The following is a 21507-nucleotide window of genomic DNA, read 5'->3' as shown; positions in this document are numbered from 1 at the left end:
AAATTTCAACAATAAAACAGCAAACCTCAACAATTCGATTATCTCTTCGCTGTTAATTGAATCTTCATCATTAAAGATAATATTTAACAGAATCAGTAGAGTGAACAAAATGCTTGGCAAGACACGTCTCTATATTTTGAATTCAGATTCAGTTGGGGGTCGACATTGATTTTCATCTTTTAAAGTCAATAAAATGTTTAACAGCCAATCCAGCCAACAACCATTCGTCTTTATCTCTTGGGCCTAAATAACCCTAATCCTTCTTTGAAGGACTAATTTACAACTAAAATGGATCAAAATGGAAATCTTTTAAAAATCAAAAACTTTTTAAATTTAAAATATATAAATCTTAATTTTTAGTAAATTTCCATTTTTATTTATTAAAAAAATTTTTTTTGTCATAAATTGGTTTAAAAGAAAGGCATAAGGTACTAAAAAATTGGTTAAGGTGGAATTTGCAATATTTTAATAAGAATAACTTCAAAACATTTAACAATAACAATTTTAGACATTGAGAATTATTTCACAGAGAAAGCAAGATTTATTTGAAATATAAAAAAGGAATATGAAGAAACAAACATTTTTACCTGTGTGCAAAAAAACAAAAAAAAAAACAAACGAAAATTTATAAGACAAACTTCATTTGACAGATGTTGGAGAAATTGGTGAAGAGTATATTATAAATAGGTGAAGCAGAGAGTATTATAAATAGGCGAGGCATAGAGTATTCGTAAATAGGTAGAACCAAGGAATTATATAAATAGGAAAAGCACAAAATGGAACCATCACCAAATAGAAATGAACTCTGTAAATCCCTGTTTACGACTGGTGCCAAAGAATTGATGGGTGACAAATGGAAATCATTAAAATCAGAAATCTACGCTTCATATTTAACTATTTACAGTAATGTCGTAAACATGTGAGTTGGCAGAAATGGAAAGGCTTTGATTTAAATAAAGTGCAGTCTTTAATCTTATCTTCTGAGATTAATTTTACTTTTCATTGCAAAATTTGTAAAACAAATACCAAGATTATTATATATTGAGGATTATCCAATCAGATGTAATTCTTTTCTACAAAGATCGGTTAAGTGCTGAAGTAATTTTACAGCATTAGTATCAAGACAAGCTTTGTTCTCCAAAATGTCGGTACCAGTAGATCATATTTAGTCTCAAACTAGACATAATCCCAAACACCAGCAACATTAATCATTTAATCAAATGCCACAAAAGGCCTAATCATCAATCATTTCATGTCCGCAGCTAAATTAATTCTCAATTTATTCCAGTGGGGAATCAATCATTTGTCTTTTGCTCGTTAACAATCTAATTATTCTGTCAAATCTATTGCTAATTTATTCAAATTGTTTTGAATTAATCATTCATTATCTTGTTGCCTCAAATTTCAATAATGTGATTGTATATTTTCAGAATAACATCATTGTAGGGTTGGCGTGAGAGGCTGGATTTGGCCATGTCAAGCATAAAATATTCTGACTAGACACGATACTAAAGAGAGAAAACTTTCACTTTATGTTACTGTCTGGTTTCTCATGCAAGTAATGGCATTGGTAAGTTTGTAGTAAGTGAGATAAGCCTCTTTGGATTTGTGTCATTTCAAGTATGTGGTTCACTATTTACCTCCCACACAATCGCAGCTCATCTGTTACAGCAAACACTCGTGTACCATCCATTCACTTGTGTCTGGGCATTTCTTCCAATTACATTAACTTAGGACTTTGTTCCCAAACTTCTGTATATCTTAACATTGCAGTCAATACGCGTTAATTAACAGGTTCCTCTCATATCGATGCAGATCTCCACCATTCACAAATACTCGCTAATACAACGCCATGAGTTATCATACTTAATCTAGTCTGCTAATAGGAATAGAATTTATTCTTAATTTCTTGCATTTCTCTGAAATTCTTGCTTTAATACACTTTCACTATGTTTGGTTGAGACAGTTGGCCCATCCTTCATAATATCTTTTGACATGGAACTCATAGTAAAAGTTTAGCATAACTGCAGATGCCAAAGTTGCAGTACCAGTGAATCCAAAAACCTAGTCTTTAGTGAAACAGAGTTGATAACCATTCCTCTAATACTAATACCACCAAAGTAACAGAATTTAAAAAAACGAGAAAAAAAAATTACACAGGATGGTTCAAATGCAAACAATTTTTCATATGAAAAACTATAACATTTACATATTTCTCCTCTTACAATAATTTCATTAATAATGCATCATATTTCAAAATATGAGCCATTTTTTCTCAATCATTTCCAGTTGAACCAACCTTGTAAATTTAAAACCAAAGCAAAAAATGGTTGAAAAGCTTTATGTTTGAAGCTGGAGAAAAACAAAATATTTTAAAAATAAACAGTTCAGGTTAGAATAAATCAAGATTTGTTAGCACCAGTACAACTGATCTTTGTTAGCAATGCCCTCGTGGTTTATGACTGTTAGCACCAATGGACTTGTCACTAGACTTTATTAGTACTAAGAGATGTTATGTTTCAAATTTGTTAAGAGCAGCTATATATACTAGCTTGTTAAAAGTTAAATCTAGAACATTCTAAACAAACTAATATTATTAGTTATGTTTTAACCAAGTTGTAAAGCAATAATAAAACCTAGAAAATGGATGAGTTTTCAAGTGGAAAATATAAGCCCCGTTGGTAAACTATATCGCTTATTTCACTTACCTCTACAGACATAGTCCCTTCCAAATTTAAAGAGAATTGTTAAGCGTTTGGGGGATGCCTACTTCAAAGAGTAATTTCTCTTTCAAACACAGTACTTCTTCTTCCTTGCTATTCAAAGAATAACAAAGAACATTTGAATAACAAAATAGTTATTCTTCGTTATCCAAGCATTAAGATGAACAAGAACGAGTCTTCCTGGCTGATTAGATGTCAACCAATTAACAGGGCAACAGAACACCTATTGATTAACTAAAGTATCGACATAAGAAATCAATGTAAATTGAGCTACACTAGAGGACCTCACTAATTAATTAATTAATTTCTTGGGGACTCACCAATGAAATAACGATTTCTCAAACTGAAACAAGATAAAAATATAGTAAACTAAACCGATTCTGATAGAGAACTGGTGTTTATGGATCCAGATGGAAGAAAAAGCAGAGCCGACCCTGGCAAGATTTACACTGTAAGGTATTTCTCCATTATCATTGAACTCAATGAAAGCATTATTAGCATGGAGTGAAGGGTGAAACAGGTTTTGATAGCTGACATTTTATGTTTATTTCAAGCAGTCAATGACTCAAGCTTTGGTCAGTTCTCAAAGCCTATTAATTATAAGGCTAGTCTCGTGAACAGAAACACTGACAGTTTCTGTTAAATATACTAATGTTATTATATGCTCTGCTGATTTGGTGGCCTTACAACAGATTAAGACTAACAGGAGTTATTTAAGTAAAATAACTTGTACCAAAAGGACCAACATACACAGCTAAAGTGATTAAAGCAACAGTAACAACAACTGTCCTTTTTAAAGATCAAAGCATACTGGTTTAATTCACTGGAGCTAGTCAACAGCTGCCACTTGACTAAACACTTGTTGAGCGTCCTGACTAATTTGGCAATTCATTTCATATCATAAAACAAGATTTTCTTTTGGCCCATCGAAAAACAGTGCACTGTTAAAACCCTCTTCAAAACATAACTTGTGTATAGAAGGGATGACTAAAAGTAGGTTTTATTTTCAAAAGAGTCCAGATACTTATAAAATAGAAATAGATAAATATTTATAATTCTAGATTTAAATACTTTAGTAACCATTTTATATCCAACTGCAATAAAAATGCTCTGTAAAAGTGCTTCTTTTCACTTACACCTTCTTCAGAGGAGCAAGTGCCAGCCATAAAAATGTCAGATCCAATCTACCAGAGAAATGCTTTTCTTAAATATGTAGGTTGCTCTGTCTTGGTTGACATGAGGAATTTTATCTGCTTGGTGACCTTACAGGTTTGAAAGAGATAATTAACTAAGGTGAAATAGCATGGGGTAGGGTGGCAGAAAGCAGCTTCGGACTAATAACAAGAGATAACTGTTTTTAACCATGGGTGGGACAAGAAGTAGCAATATCACCTTGTGAAATATAGTCGGCAAATCTTTCTTGTAAAGATACTGTATGTATCATCATGGTTTTTGTCTCTTTTACCACAGGTTTGGAAGCTGCAAGATAAGTATAGAACTTGGTTAGTGACTGCAAAGAGATTCACAACTCTTAGAGGAAAAGCCACGGTGACAATGGCGTAGAGTTTGGTGTAGATGATGATGATGATGGGTACTCATTAAAATAATCAAAGTTAAAATGGAAGAATGAAACAAGAAGAAATTCTTTAGTTGGTAACACACCTATGTTCACAATATGGAAATAAAATGAAAACTGCAGTTCAAATTTATTTGTTTTCAAAGAATTCCCCCACCTCCATCACTAATTTACTCTAATCCAGGTGTAGCACACATTAAAAATTATTCACACACACATAATTTAGTTACAAAAGAAACAAAAGTATAATTACTAATTAAGATGTTATCACAGCACAGTTGGATGTGTTCAGAAAGGAAAAAGAAAATCTGAGAATCCAAAACCAAAGAAAGAAATCGTAACATGATGTGCTGAGAAAGAATAACATTTAACTAAGGAACTGCCTTAAGACAGAATCAGATAAAAGCAACAGCCAGAAATGGTAGATTAGCTGAAAATTGGCAACAAGAGACAATCAACTGACTAACACCGAAGATCACTAAATGTAGTCAATTGTGCTGTAGTTTGGTACAAACTGTAATTTTGGTTGGTAATTTATAAGGATACAATACTATCAGTATGAAATTCACGGTGATTACAAACAGTTACATTTCTAATACCGCAAAGAGAGTTGAGTACAAAACAATTTAGGTAACGAAATGAACAAAAAACTTAAGTAAGCATAAAAATAATCTCTCTTTAGCGAGTAGTAAGTTAAATCAGTTTTTAGATAATGCACAGGTATATATATATATATATATATATATATATATATATATATAAATATAATCATCATCGTTTAACGTCTGCTTTCCATGCTAGCATGGGCTGGATGGTTTGACTGAGGACTGGTGAGCCAGATGGCTGCACCAGGCTCCAATCTGATCTGGCAGGGGCAGAGTTTCTACAGCTGGATGCCCTTCCTAACACCAACCACTCCAAGACTGTAGTGGGTGCTTTTACGTACCACTCAGAATGTAACGACAGATAAAATACTGCTAAGCATTTCACCCACCGTGCTAACTGATTCTACCAGCTTGATGCCTTAAGTCTTTTAAAAACCGATGCTTTGATGAGTTTTTATAGTGTTCACTAAGGAGAGAAGTTCAAACCTGAAGAGAACACAAACTCAATTAAGATTTGTTAGCAAACTGCTACATGAAGTGAAATACATTGAATTAAGTGTGCTACCCAAATATACAACAAATGTTTGTCTGCAGCAAGGTGAAAAGAATTCTAGAATTTCAGGCTAAGTTTTGAGAGCAAAAAGCCTTTAAGCTAGTACAATGTCACACCCTTCTTTTAACCATTTCTTCTACTCACTATGGTTAACTAGGAATATCAGTACAAACTATTGGTTGAATACTAGACACATGAGAGGAAAGTGCATGCTAGTTTGTGAGCTGAAATATAATTCAATGCCAAGAATTACTGGTAAGAGTGATAATGTATAGAATATCTTAATATTTGCACAGATAAAAAGTGGAGGTTATATGATACAAGCAGGTTGGCTGGTGGGCTGGGTCATGTCAAGAATGGCAACAATTTCTAGAAAGTGATAACCAGCAATGTCGAAGTTAAGAGTTAAATGGAAGTAGTTTATATAATATATGTGAATTAAACAGATTGAAATAAAATATAATTCATTGCCTGGGAATTAAAGATGTACGTATCAAGAATTTGCTGACAAGAGAAAAAATACATAGGCACTAAGTGTAGATAAGATCTGACTGCACAACTGTTATTTGTTGATAAATAGGAGAGGTGTACATCTGTGGAAGCTTCAAAATAATATACAAGAGAAAATATAAACAAAGCACCATGTTAGTGTTGTGGATAATGCAGTAGAGGATGAAGAAATATAGGTTTCCTGTTGTTCTTTTTCAATCAAATTCATGTTCCTTCTGATTAACTTAGCAAAGCTGATGGTGGAAGTAGATTAACCGATCATACAACTAAAACAGATAAAAAGCAAACAAAGCTGGGAAGTGTGACACCAGAGAATGAAAACGAGGGAGAGACTCTGCAGTATTTACCATATCTTTAGAAAGAATGGTTACAGTGTTCATATTTACACAACAGTGTAAGGCGTCTTACTGCAGAATATTCTTATTCACAGCCGTTTCTGTAGGTAGACGGACATTACTACCTTAATTAACTCAGGATGAAACAATAAACCAAATCCATCCAAGAAAAAGAAAAGATTATGACAGGGAATTAAACTGACCAACGCTAAAGTTTACACAATGTAGACATAAATGAACTGTAAAGATGTGGTAAATAGTCTAGTTAATTATAATCATAACAACAATTAATCTTGAACATTTAATTACATTAGCAGTTCCACAAACTATGCTATACAATCGAAGGAGAGATTGCAAGTGCTAGAAATTGGAACATCTTTAATTTATTCTGTTACAAAAGACTAATTCAATAAAGAATAAAGAAATATTTCAAAAAGGGATCCACAAAAGGAGTACTGTTTCCCCCACATCATCTGGAATGGTGCAGTTACCAAACCCACCGACCCCTAGACCGTACCCAAAGAAAAGTCAGGCAACTGATTGGCATAAACTCACTCCCACCAAATATATTCCGGCCTCTATCCTACAAGACCTGCTGTCACCCTTCTACTTTTCCTATGGCTACTAAAACGGTCTCAGTTCCCTGCAGTTGGCCAGTCTTAAACCATTGCCAGTCAGGCACTCCAAGCCCACACGTTTCTCATTTTCTAATCATCCATATTGTGTCCACTTAACCAAGCCCCATCCTAAACAGTATGCCTGGTTCAATATCTCAGGTGTTGGTCATCTGGAATCATTTGTGTATTTTTCCTGTATCTCAGTTATGTTAATGGCATCAGTTGGTCTTAGAGGGCCTGCAGAAACCATGAGCAAACCCTAACCCCTCAAAAACAAAAGTTTGATATTGGAGGCCAGTACCAAATCCTAGGGAACACCAGAGTTGAAAGAATGTGGGCCAGAGAGAGCTCCAGTAATCTGATAGGAATCTACCAATCGAAGAGATGAGATATAGATGAAGAGAACTGGCAGATAGTTTTAATGGAATAGGTACATGCCAGGTAGAGTCTTGTTGATGTTGAGGGCAATGTCATTGCTTCCACCAACTTTCTCTCTTCTACTGAATGACATGAGACTAGGTTTCAAGTAGATTTAGCTTTACAAAAGATGTACAGCCAGTAGTCATTAAGGAAAGAGAGAGAGATTCAAAGTGTTGGAAAATGTCATCATCATCGTTCGACTGTGGTCGAGACAATGGAATTTACTATGCTTGGTTCCAGGTTCAATCCCACAGCATGGCACCTTGGGCAAGTGCCTTCTACTATAGCGTTGGGCCGACCAAAGCCTTGTGAGTGGATTTGGTAGAGGGAAACTGAAAGAAGCCTATTGTATATATATATATATATATATATATATATACATTATATATATATATATATATATATATATATATATATATATATACATTATATATATATATATATATATATATATATATATATACACAATTGAGATAGGGGTTGTAAATGCAACCCTCCATGGGATAACATATATATATATATATATATATATATATATATATATAAATATATATGTATTTGTATGTGTGTGTGTGTCCGTGTCCGTATTTGACCCCCACCATTGCTCGACATCAATGTTGGTGTATTTATGTCCTTGTAACTTAGCGGTTCTGCAAAAGCGACTGATAGCATAAATACTAGACTTACAAAGAATAAGTCCTGGGGTCTATTTGTTCGACTAAAAGTGGTGCTCCAGCATGGCCACAGTCAAATGACTCAAACAAGTAAAAGAACGAAAGACTAGGCTGAGTAAGCAAGCTGGATGTTAAAAAGTATAAACATGAATGAACAACGACTGTTTGGTGTAAGCCAAACAGTAGAGGACACCTGCCGACAGGTGAGAAAGCCATGAAAAGAGACGGTCAGGTGGAGAGTTGAGGATGTTGAGTCTCTCATACAAGATGACCTGCAACGGATAGCAATGACATGCTATGCGCTGTAGACCCGTCCAACCCAGGCTAGCATGAAAAAAGAACATTAAAACAATGATGTCATGTGTATGCTGGATAGGGAGACATGGGAAAGAAAAGGGACAGAAATTTGAGGTTAGACTAAATTATCACAAAACTTCAACAACTACCTATTTCTTTACTACCCACAAGGGGCTAAACACAGAAGGGACAAACAAGGACAGACAAACGGATTAAGTCGATTATATCGACCCCAGTGTGTATCTGGTACTTATTTAATCGACTCCAAAAGCATGAAAGGCAAAGTCGACCGTGGCAGAATTTGAACTCAGAATGTAACGACAGACGAAATACTTATTTCTTTACTACCCACAAGGGGCTAAACACAGAGAGGACAAACAAGGAGAGACAAACGGATTAGGTTGATTATATCAACCCCAGTGCATAACTGGTACTTATTTAATCAACCCCGAAAGGATGAAAGGCAAAGTTGACCTCGGCGGAATTTGAACTCAGAACGTAACGACAGACGAAATACCTATTTCTTTACTACCCACAAGGGGCTAAATACAGAGAGGACAAACAAATGGATTAAGTCGATTATATTGACCCCAGTGCGTAACTGGCACTTATTTAATCGACCCCGAAAGGATGAAAGGCAAAGTCGACCTCGACGGAAATTGAACTCAGAACATAGCGGCAGATGAAATACCGCTAAGCATCTCGCCCGGCATGCTAACGATTCTGCCAGCTCTACCACCATTATTTCTATGTCTAACAGGTTAAGCAGCCAAACAGTGACTCCCATCAGGTTTTCTCTTTTACATCTGTCACTATGACTAATGTATGATGACTGAAGAGCATTTTAGAGAATCTAAGTCAGTGTACACCACAATAACAAGATACAGCTTTATGCATGAGAGAGAGAGAGAGAGAGAGAGAGAGAGAGAGAGAGAGAGAGAGAGAGAGAGAGAGAGAGAGAGAGAGAAAGCAAACCGAAAATGAGAATATACGAGTGTGTGTAATAACAGTGAAGCTGTTGTATGCATGTATTAGAGGAGGCATAAATGGTAGCATGGGTGGGGGTACATTAACTATGACAGACAGCTATGAATGGGACGGGTGGATCATTAATTCCTGGGAAACATGTCAAAGAATGTAGGTTTTGTGCAGTTGAAGAATATCAATGGTGAAATAATGTGAAGGGTAAATGAAAGAATAAAGGAAAATTACAACCCAGACAAAACATGCCAGAAATCTTTCACACACACACACACACACACTTTGCTGTGCTGACAAAGGTAAGTCTAGAATACATCTTATTTCCATACAAATTTTTATGTCATATAGGAGAGAATGGAAAGAGAGAGTGAAACACACACACAGAGGTTTGTACTTATTTTTAGTGCAAGTAATAAGGCTTCAATATCTAAAGGGATTAAGGCAGCGAGCTGGCAGACACGTTAGCACGCCGGGTGAAATGCTTAGCGGTATTTCATCTGTCTTTATTTTCTGAGTTCAAATTCCGCCGAGGTCGACTTTGCCTTTCATCCTTTTGGGGTTGATAAATTAAGTACCAGTTACGCACTGAAGTCACTATAATCAAGTCCCCCCCCACCTCCCCCAAAATTTCAGTCCTTATGCCTAAAGTAGAAAAAAATATTTAAAGGGATTAGAAAGTTCATAAATTTCCAAAACACGAGGAACACAACTCAAGGAGTCATAACGGGTTTGAACCGGCATCATGCATTTGGTTTGCCCTCTACCATCGCACACACAGATGTACTTAACTTATGATGATATTCTAAGTGTTATACCAAAGATTTTCAATACATACCTTGTTAAGGTGCAACATCACTTCGCCCCCATCCCACATAAACCTCAACTTAGCTCTCCCTCTTTTTTTTTTTTTTTTTGTTTTTTAGATGAATTTTCATATCCCAAGCAGTATTCTTACTTTAAAGGTTTACCAACGGGAGTATATTAGTCATGAGAAGAACATTAAAAATGGTAAACAAGACAACAGCTCACGATTCTAAAGAGAGAAAATGCTTACTGACAACATAGATATATATATATACACAGAAAGTATGTATAAATAACATATACATAAATCTCATGCTTGGAGGATTGAACCCCTACTCTTTTCTTCCTCCACCACCACCACTAACCCTAACCCATCAACTGAATGCAACAGAAAAGAAAAGTGATCCTATGAGAAACCCTTATGAATCTAGTTATTTGATATTAAGCTTCAATAATTGTTGCTAAGAAACCTCAGCCCCTTATTTCCTGTCTTCTAGCTTATCACAAGGGAATAAGGAATACACACATGCTTAATGTCTGTGTTGTGTATTCATTTACCTGTGTGTCAGTGTATCCTGCAGAAATATTTGCTCAATCCTTACTATGCTGGTCTAAATATACATTAACTATAGAGGAGAAGGGAATGAAACAATTCTAAAGGTCAAGCCTGAAACAAGATAGAATGTAGTCACAAATAATTACCAAGTTCAAATCTCAGTAGGGTAGTCTTTATCTTTTTATCCCCCCCCCCCGAAAATAAAATAAATAACAGTTAAGTGACTGAGGCTGATTATATCCTTTCCCAGAAATTAGTGGTCTTGTGTCCATGTGAGAAATCTTTATTTCTTTCAGACTTAAAAGAGAATAATAGAGCCTATTAAATTCCGTATGTCCATCATTGTTAACCTCTTAGCCTTCACTCAAAAACAATCTGATTTCTCTTATGAAACTTCATGCTCATCCACATCCCATATACCCGCTGACCAATCATCAAATTGTATCCTTTTTTTTCTACTGTAAAATATGGCCCCTAAAACATTCACCAAGTCCTTCCCACTGTCAACATTTAGAAGCTGACAGCTGCCGACATCCTAAAGCTTCCAACCTCTCAACACAGAGTTAACCTACCAAAACAGCAATAAAAAAAACATGCAGTTTCCCATTCTAAGAATTGCATCCTTAACTCTACATCTACAACCATGTTTGGCTCCTATAGAAAAAAAAAATCTTTACAAATTTGGAATAGATCAACTTAAAAACAAAACCAAGCTTTAGCCATACAAAAGATGTATGGCTCATTAGACCCCAAACACCCATTCAAATAAATATTCCAAAACCAATATTATGCAGTGCTTCCAATAATGTTCAAATCAACATTTCTGATTGTTGTGAAATACAGAAAGCTTCATTAAGTTCCCATTGAATGGTTTCTGCAGAGAATATATAATTGTCAGTCAATAAAGACACAAGTGTTGTATTTTGGGTGCAGTGGAAGTTGATTTGAGTGCATAAATAATTCTATTGAAATCTTTGTTTGGTGAATAAAGCTTAATAATAATAATAATAGTTTCTTACTGGAATAAATATTTGGTCAAAACAAATATAACTTTTAGTTATATGACTGCAATATCAACCACAATAATGATGGTGGTGGTGGTGGTGGTGCAAAGATCTGGCAAAAAGGCAAATTAATGGGGGTATTCATCCAGAAATAATACCTTTATGGAATATATTTGTGTTTAAATACACAAAACTATTTCGCAATGTGTTTGCTTTAAGCATAATACCCAGATGGAGGCACTGGCATGGTCAGGTATAGGGGTGGCTGTGTGGCAAGAAGTTTACTTCTCGAGCACATGGTCCCAGGTTCAATCTCACTCTGTGGCACTTGGACAAATGTCTTCTACTATAGCCCTAGGTTGGCCAAAACCTTACGAGTGAATTTAATAGATGGAAACTGAAAGAAGCTCATCACACACACACACGTGTGTGTGTGTCCACTCAAAAAGCCAGTGTTAGTTTGTTTACGTCCCCATAACTTAGTAGTTCATCAAATACGAGACCAATAGAATAAGTACCACGCTTAGTGCTCCAGCATGGCTGCTGTCCAATGATTGAAACAAGTAAAAGATAAAGATGGCTATGTATATGAGAGGGTGCTGAAGAGTTCCCGGCTTTGGGTAAAAGAAAATACAGCAGAATCAGTTAATCATGTTTTTATTCAACATATTCCTCCTCTCAGATTCACACACTTATTGTAGCAGTCCTTTTAGTTTTTCAAAGCCCTGTAAAAGAACTCAGAAGGTTGGGCCTCCAACCAGGCCTTTCATGATAACCTTAAAGCCAGACATTTACCCTCGTATATGTCACTAAAAGCCAGCGGGTTTATTAAAAAAATAGATTGAGGGCCAGAAGCAGTATCAATACCATAGGGTAAAATGTTTAGCACTTAAAAAAGGGATGTTGCGTTAGGGGTGAATATTTCCCCTTTTCACATTGATACCATTTCTGTTGTTCTATTTATGTGTGCGTGTGTGTGTGAGAAAGAGAGAGAAAGAGTGTGTGTCTGTATGCATGCACACTCGTTTGCAGCAAGCGATGAGCTGAGCACAACCAGCAGATATGGTGGTTCATTTTACTTTGCAGCTGACAAGCAGCATAGCTGTGTACCATTCAGTGGTACAGCAAGGTGGCCTGTAGGCCATTGGGAGTTGAAGAGTTTTTACGAGAGACAACTGTGACTGATATCACAGCAACCAACAACTCTTCAGCTCCAAGTCTATAAATAAACGACTTAATAAATCCAATTCTAAGACTAGGATAGGATGTTGCAGAAGTTACAACAGGTACGATGATCAGGTTATAATAGAAACCTAAATGAAAGAAACCCACAATGCTCGTTAAATGGGATAAACAGAAAGAAATTAGGTCATCTGAGAAACACCACATATTTACTAAGTAATATGATTACTACTTTTAATATTTCTATCATTATCTTGTAGGTTTTGTTTTGGTCAGTAGACTGTGGCCATGCTGGGGCACCGCTCTGAGGAATTTTTAATTGAATGAATTGACTCCAGGACTTTTTTTAAGCCTGGTACTTATTCTATGGGTTTTAGCTGAACTGCTAATCTATGGGGATGGAAACAGGGTGGGGGGAATAAACAGGCATACACGAAAGGCTTCTTTTAGTTTCTGCCTACCAACTCCACTCACAAAGCTTTGGTTGGTCCGAGGCTGTAGTAGAAGACACTTGCCCATAGTACCATGCAGTGGAATTGAACCCAGAACAATGTGGTTGCGATGCAAGCTTCTTATCACACAGCCCATTCTTTCATTCAAACACAAAAAATATTGAAACATTTTTCCAGCAGCAAAACAAAAAAATTGATATAAAAATCTCGCATGCCTTAAATGATTCTTCTATTCATTTCATTGATTGATCCTAAAACAATGCAATTAGATATCCTTTAATTAATTAATTATTGATAAGATTTATCAAAGTGAACTATACACATGTCATAGATTAAAAATAAATTAGAAATAAAGGACAAAAAGGAGGTCAGAAGTTGGAGTGGCGAAGATCAAACCATAAATGTGAGTGAAAATGGATACGAAATGGATGTTGGTTAAGTTACATATGTAAGAAATTTGTTAATTAGAATAACAGAAAAAGATTTTTTTTAATAAAAAATGGGGAGTGAAGAAAAATAACAGAACAAATTGCATCATACCACAGTATTAGAATCAAAGGATCAGTGAAGACAGTTCTAGAATACAAGGGAAACTCAAAGGCTCAACTGGTTCCAAAGATCCAATTATGAAATGAGAGACCAATTCGTACAGAAATGATGTTCTTTAAATGATGGTTATGTTCTCACTGATGGAACCTGACAAATTTTTGAATTCAGAATGTAAAGAGCTGAAAGAAATGCTACTTTGCAATTTTATTTGCCGCCTTAACAATTCTGTCATTGGTCCCAGAACTTTGCTGATATTTTATTAGCTCAGCAGGAGTTTGAACTCATTACACAGTGAAAAAACTTTAAAAAGTGGCTGTGTAGTAAGTAGCTTGCTTACCAACCACATGGTTCCTGGTTCAGTCCCACTGCATGGCACCTTGGGCAAGTGTCTTCTACTATAGCCTCAGTGTCGGGCCGACCAAAGCCTTGTGAGTGGATTTGGTAGACGGAAACTGAAAGACACCTGTCATATATATGTGTGTGTATGTGTGTGTGTTTGTGTGTCTGTGCTTGTGCCTCCAACATCGCTTGACAACTGATAGCAGTTCGGCAAAAGAGACTGATAGAATAAGTACTAAGCTTACAAAGAATAAGTCCTGGGGTTGATTTGCTTGACTAAAGGCGGTGCTCCAGCATGGCTGCAGTCAAATGATTGAAACAAGTAAAAGAATAAAAGAAAATTAGTACAAAAATTAGGTGAAGAACACCCTAGAAATCTTGAAATCTCACAATAGTGAAATAGGACAGAGAGACAGGACAAAGGTAACAATTCCATACAAGAACTATTCCCAAATTTCTAGAACTGTCAAATGCAAAAAATTCTTCATATAAATTTGATTTCTACTCAATAGAAAATATCCAGTATATGCAGTCTCATGACATAACTTTTTAATTCCCAGCTTTCCAGAAACCTTTCTGTTCCTCTATTTCGAGAGCATTCTTCCAAAAATGACAAAATGTGAACACAAGTAAGAATGTCTTATGGAATACAGGTTAAACTTGTCCCAGCAGAAAATAAAAATAGATTATGAAGATGATGATGATGATATTGGGGAGGAATAGGAAGATGAACAACGATTGGTGAGCAATTTTGATGAAAGAAGCCATGAGATTATTATCATGGAATTGTTAGTATTTTTAAAAAATTACTTCTGAGGCAGCATTATGGCAGGAAAAGTATTTAAAACCCAATTTCAAGTTTAAGGGCTGCGACTAATAGGGCCACCTGACTGGCTCCCGTGCCGGTGGCATGTAAAAAGCGCTATCCGAATGTGATCGATGCCAGGTCCGCCTGACTAACTCCCGTGCCAGTGGCACATAAAAAGCACCCACTGCACTCTCGGAGTGGTTGGCATTAGGATGGGCGTCCAGCTGTAGAAACCTTGCCAGATCAGATTGGAGCCTGGTGCAGCCGCTGGCTTTCCAGACTTCAGTCAAACCGTCCAACCCATGCCAGCATGGAAAACGGACATGAAACAATGATGATGATGATCTTGCTTAAGAACATAATTGAAATGGGGCAGGAACTCATGATCCCTAAAAGAATGGTTACAATCATTGTTGGGTTAATGATGATTTGAATCAGTGATGTTGTTTTTAGCCCGAGGCAAACCTGATTTAACAGACTTATAATGAAAACTGGTGCAGCTGCGACCACCCACCCCCTTTTCTCTCTTTCAGGTATCACATTATTCAGTGAATCCTTTTTTAAAGACAGTAAGGTGTAAATTGAGGAATGTTTGGCTGCTATTTCTAGCAGGCTGAGTGACTGCATAGAACAGGGGTGGGCAAACTACGGCCCGTGGGCCGCATGCGGCCCGCCATAGGTTTTCATGCGGCCCGCCGAGAGCTTTTATGAATCCCAACTTCTATGCAGATACTTCGTAACTGTATGGTAATTCACAATATTTTCACTTGATTTTTATAAATGAGGCCCGCCAAGATTCCAAAGACGCACTGTGCGGCCCGCGATCAAAAAAGTTTGCCCACCCCTGGCATAGAAGGTCTCTCAGTGACTTGACTGAAGCCTTGTATGTCGCTGTTTAGCCATAGGTCAACCCTGATCAACCACACATGATCATCATATATATTCCTACAACCCGATTTACATGTATTTAATGCAACTTGTCCTTAGAGAAGATGTTAGAACACAATAAGTAAGACGATTGGCAGCTATTTCTAGCAGGCTGAGTAAATATATGGAAGCTCCCTCGTTGACTTAAAGTGGTGTATGTTGATGAGATGGATTAGGGATTAATATTTTTGATAGCACCTGCTATCATAGGGGATGGAGGAAAAAGTGACTATCACTGTAGACACAGAATCATTGCAATATTGTAAGTACAACAGCTAAAATAGTAATGGTTTATTATTAAATTATAACAACAGATCATTCTTCAGGCTGTTTTCTTTTGTTGGTGGATAAAGAGCACTTTGGGCTACATCCTCACTGAATTTTTGTTTTTTTCTTTCTCAGACAGGATGGCAGTATCTGAAGATAATTTAATGCAGGTTGACATTAATGTTCCTTCCTGACAAACAAGATCAACAAATTTGATACAATATCATAAATAGACACCACTCCCTACACTTGTCACGAAACAATAAAGTTTAGGTCTTTTCCACAGCAACAGGAAATGAAAGTATTAAATATTCCAAGTAAAAAAAAAAAGTATCTATTGATACATTTCTCCAAAGTAGTAAAGAGAATCCATTCATAGTTCCCACACCAACACCACCACCATAATTATTATAATTTCAAGCAGAAGCCCCCCACACACACAGATCTAGCTGTAGAAACCAAACCAGAGAAGACAATGGGGCCTGTTGCAGCCCCACCCTTACCAGATCCTGTCAAACTGTCCAGCACATGCCAGTATGTAAAACAACCCTATGATGATGAAGATGATGACGATTAATATATATAACTTTTTATTTTATTTACAATCTTTAAAAGGAAAAATCAAAAACCTTGGTTTTGCTTTTCATTGTTGTTACTGTTGTTGTTTAGTGTCAAATCATTCTTGATTGAGCAGACTTGTGGCCAAAGCCATTTCAGCCACAACCATACATTATCCAACGTTTTCCTTTAAAATGATAGGTATCGGATTTGTCTGCTGTTTCTAGCAAATCACCCAGCTATTTAGAGGCTCTCTCATTGACATTCACTGTCTATTTAAGATCTGCGAGACCCAAATCCTTTCTGGCAAAACTCACAGGAGGAATATCTTGAATTAGCTCAACTAGAGGACAACATATTAGTCTATGGAACTGAAATAAACTTCAAATGAGAAAAAAAAAAAGGCAGCATTTCTTGCAGCGTCCTTGTTGCATTTCAAAGCAATGTCCAATGCTCAGCTTAACTGGGAAGCAGACATCAAGTGATGAGATGAGCAATTTGCCTCTTGTTAACAACACAAGGTTGGGTTAATTACCAAGCCATTTTAACTAACGTGATCCTAATAATTATAAACAGGTACTACAAGGCAGGAACAGTTTCCAACTGTAGACAACACTGGGAACTTATTTACATTGGACGGATATTTGTCCTCATTTTGTTTGTTGTTAACACAACATTTCGGCTGATATACTATCCAGCCTTCATCAGGTGTCTTGGGGAAATTTCGAACCTGGGTTCTCATTCCTAAGGTATTTTTCAATGTTGTTGTTATTATTATTATTATTATTATTATTATTCAGGTTACTGCCTGGAATCGAACTCGGAATCTTGGGGTTATTAGCCCACGCTCTTAACCACGATGCCAACAGGCATATACCATAGTGAGTAAGAGTGCAGGCTACTTACCCCAAGATTCCGAGTTCGATTCTAAGCAGTGACCTGAATAATAACAACATATTTCTAAATCTCTTAGAGAGATTTATGCAGTAGCAGCACGATAAAGTGATAGTATGTTGTCAACTTAATGTGACAGTCTCTGGATGCTAGCTTTGCTGGGTGGAGGTGCTTGTCTCCACTTTGAAAACATAAAGACACAGGAAATGTGTCAAGTCCAACAGGAAACGGTGTTTCCTGGGGCTAAATAACAGTAGCATTCTTCCCTTTCATGGGACTGTCACATTAAGTTGTCAACATACTATCAATAATAACAACATCGAGAACAAATACTGAGAACCCAGGTTCGAAATTACCCCAAGGCACCTGATGATGGCTGGAGGGTATATCAGCCAAAACGTTGTGTTAACAACAAACAAGATGAGGACAAATATCCTTCAAATGTAAATAATGTACATAATTCCTCATCTGTTAAATATAGAACTGGAAACATTCACGAATGTTCTTGTAGTTTCAAAAGTTCTAACTCATATGAAAATAGCTGTGTGTGTGTGAGAGAGAGAGAGAGAGAGAGAGAGAGAGGTAGAGAGAGAAGGAGAGAGAGAGATTCTAATTTATAAATGTGAAAATGAGTTATACAATTCATTGTATGATTACAAACAGTGAATTAAGACATGAAAACTTCAAACTTCTGCTATGGTTAGACATGTTCCTGAGGAATATTGGAAAGGAATGACAATGCTTGTATAACAGTATCATCAAAGAAATAAATAAAATAAGAAATCAAAAAAAGAATTGAAACCAAACAAAGAAACAAAAAAAAATACTAGAAACTATAACTGAAAAAAATGTAAATACATCAAAAGATTATTCTTAAAGAATCAATTCTGAGAATCAAAGATTATTCTTAAAGAACCAATTCTGAGAATCAAAGTAGATGCACAGTTATGAAATGGTAAACATCCTCTACAAATTTTTAAAAGCTGGTGCCTTAGCTCCAGTTTCATGGCACAATGATAAGTAAATCTTCTCTAGATGCCAGTCTCGTGTAAGTTTTCTAGGATAGCTTGTACCAATTCAAGACAGCTAAATGTACTGACGAAATTCAAAATTAAGCGTACTATTATAGAAATACACAATAAAATGTCAGCAAGACCTATGAGTTAGTTACTCCAGAGACACAAGAATGGTAAAACAGATTTTGAAATCATGAGACTTAATTGAAAGAATAAGATGAAAATAGGTCAAAATACCAAAGACTAACTTGAAAGTAAAGCAAATAAATAAATAACAAAATTATTCCTAAACACACATGGTTCCAGGTTCAGTCCCACTGCATGCCGCCTTGGGCAAGTGTCTTCTATCTACTATAGCCTCAGGCTGACCAAAGCCTTTTGAGTGGATTTGGTAGACAAAAACTGAAAGAAGCCAGTGATATGTGTGTGTGTGTGTGTGTATGTGTGTGTATATGTTTGTGTATCTGTGTTTGTCCCCCCAACATTGCTTGACAACCGATGCTGGTGTGTTTACATCCCTGTAACTTAACGGTTCAGGAAAAAGAAACCGATAGAATAAGTACTAAGCTTACAAAGAATAAATTCTGGGGTTAATTAGCTTGACTAAAGGTAGTGCTCTAGCATGGCCACAGTCAAATGACTGAAACAAATAAAAGGGTAAACACGAATATATTCTAAAAATTTCACGTTGAAAGTCTCAACATTGTGGTAGCACATTGCCTTTAGGGTGTAGAAAGAACACACGTCTTTGAACTTAGGTAAGTTAATTTGGCTGAAGAACATTTATACAAATTGCATTTTACAGACGACTAGTCAATGTTACGAAGTGCACTCATCTGTAAAATACACAAATTAATTCATTGAGCTTATTTGAAATTCATTATTGTAGGTGGGAGTTTGTAGAGGTGTAAATAAAAAAGAAATATTTATAAAAAATGTGCACATAAAGAATGTAATAAAATGGAAATAAGAAAGAAAAAAAATGTTACTATCCGAAACCTGTACTGAAGAAAAGAGAAATACATCTAAAATAAACACTTAGCCTAATTCCATAATTACTAATATGTCCCAGTGAGATATCATGTAGAGCACATATATATATATATATTTATATATATATATATATATATATATATATATATATATAGAGAGAGAGAGAGAGAGAGAGAGAGAGAGGGAGGGAGAGAGAGAAGGAGAGAAAGGCAAACAGACAGGCAAGCTGATAAATATAAATAGATACAGCTATACAACTGTATATGAGAGAAAATAGGTTTCACCATAAATTCCATTTTTTTGTATGGTTTCTGACTGACTTGTTCGACAGTGTTCGGAAGTGTAGAGAAACATTTCAGAAAGCAAATTAGAAAACAAATGGAAACACTGTTTGAAACGAGTTTTCTGAGAAGAAATCTGCATCAATTTTATTGAGTTCTGTTTCTTTTCTTGTTAGGTTTTAAATTTCGCTCCTATTTTATTTTCAATTTATAACTTTCAGAATGGTAACCGGCTCCTCTTTTTGCAGACAGCAGCCTTAGGAAGTTCTTCACTGTCATTATTTTAGTTAGCTTAAGCATTCAGCGTTTTTAACACACACACATACAAAAATAAATAAAAAAATTCTATTACAGATTCTGAGATGTTGGCATCCATCAAATAGACAATTCTTTGTTGAGGAGGTTCACATTAAGATTAAAAGAGGTCCTCAGTTGTCACCATGGCTGCCAAAGACCAAACTCGCTATCCCCCCATCCCCACTCCTTTATTTATCAACTCCGAAAGGATGAAAGGCAAAGTCAACCTCGGCAGAATTTGAACTCAGAACGCAGTGGCGGGCGAAATACTACAAAGCATTTTGCCCGGCATGCTAACGTTTCTGCCAGTTCGCCACCTTCAGCTGAGCAGAAATATTCTTTTCTACTCTAAGCACAAGGCCTGAAATTTTTTGGGAGGGGGCCAGTCGATCAGATCGACCCCAGCACGCAACTGGTACTTAATTTATTGACCCCGAAAGGATGAAAGGCAAAGTCGACCTCGGCAGAATTTTAACTCAAAACAAAGACAAACGAAATACCACTTAGCATTTCGCCCAGCATGCTAATGTTTCTGCCAGCTAACTGCATTACTCCTTGCTTATATTGATTTGATTTTTGGGTGATTAAGAATTCTGTCTCTTGCTTAAGAATAAATTCTTGTCAAAACTAGTATGATTTTGTTTTCTTTCATTAAGGTTATAATTTCAATTAATTAAAATACATTTTTGGTTTACCATCTCAAGTACAGTTGCCTGCACTTAATTATAATTTTACAGAGCTTATTTATGTCAGCCTGAAAGCGAGTGTGTGTGTGTGTGTGTACACAATGCTTAAGAGTGGAAGAGTGTAGAATTAGGTTAATCTTATACACACACACACTGATCCCGTATTAAAGCAGAGGCAGATATTACTAATAATCTCCACCTCATGACCACTGTGATTGATTTGAATAAAATAATGGCAAGCTGCTTGCACTCCAAAGCTGAGTGCCAGCTGAGCAGGTCACATTTGGCGCTGGGCAGGCCACACTCAGCACCAGCAGAGCAATCCACGCTCAGTGCCAGCCAAGCAATCCACGCTCACCGCCAGCTGAGCAGGCCATGCTCAGCTCCAGCTGAGCAGGCCACACTCAGTTCCAGCTGAGCAGACCACACTCAGTTCCAGCTGAGCAGGCCACACTCAGTTCCAGCTGAGCAGGCCACACTCAGTTCCAGCTGAGCAGGCCACACTCAGTTCCAGCTGAGCAGGCCACACTCAGTTCCAGCTGAGCAGACCACAGTCAGTGCTTGCTCTCCAAGCAACTCATTAAGAGTGCTGTGATTGCTCCA

At 36.4% G+C, this 21507-nt stretch overlaps 1 protein-coding gene across 7 annotated transcripts in view; it reads right to left on the bottom strand.

Moving 5' to 3' along the window:
• The window catches only part of LOC115215195 (dystrophin-like), a 162862-nt gene that overhangs the window by 96998 nt on the left and 44357 nt on the right, over positions 1–21507 (bottom strand). For 5 of the 7 annotated variants that reach the window (XR_005000297.1, XR_005000296.1, XM_036505244.1 and 2 more), the window contains exon 2: positions 4116–4202. The exons of the other annotated variants lie outside the window; for them this stretch is intronic. Coding sequence is in view for 3 of the 5 variants with exons in the window: in XM_036505244.1 (XP_036361137.1) it covers positions 4116–4202 (87 nt within the window). In the remaining 2 variants the exon portion in view is untranslated. The remainder of the gene's footprint in view (positions 1–4115; positions 4203–21507) is intronic. 7 annotated transcript variants of the gene reach the window in all.

Source organism: Octopus sinensis, linkage group LG8, assembly GCF_006345805.1.
Source record: "Octopus sinensis linkage group LG8, ASM634580v1, whole genome shotgun sequence".
Lineage (NCBI taxonomy): Eukaryota > Metazoa > Mollusca > Cephalopoda > Octopoda > Octopodidae > Octopus > Octopus sinensis.
The sequence above is the reverse complement of the archived record's forward strand: the minus strand, read 5'-3'. Positions and strand labels throughout refer to the sequence as shown.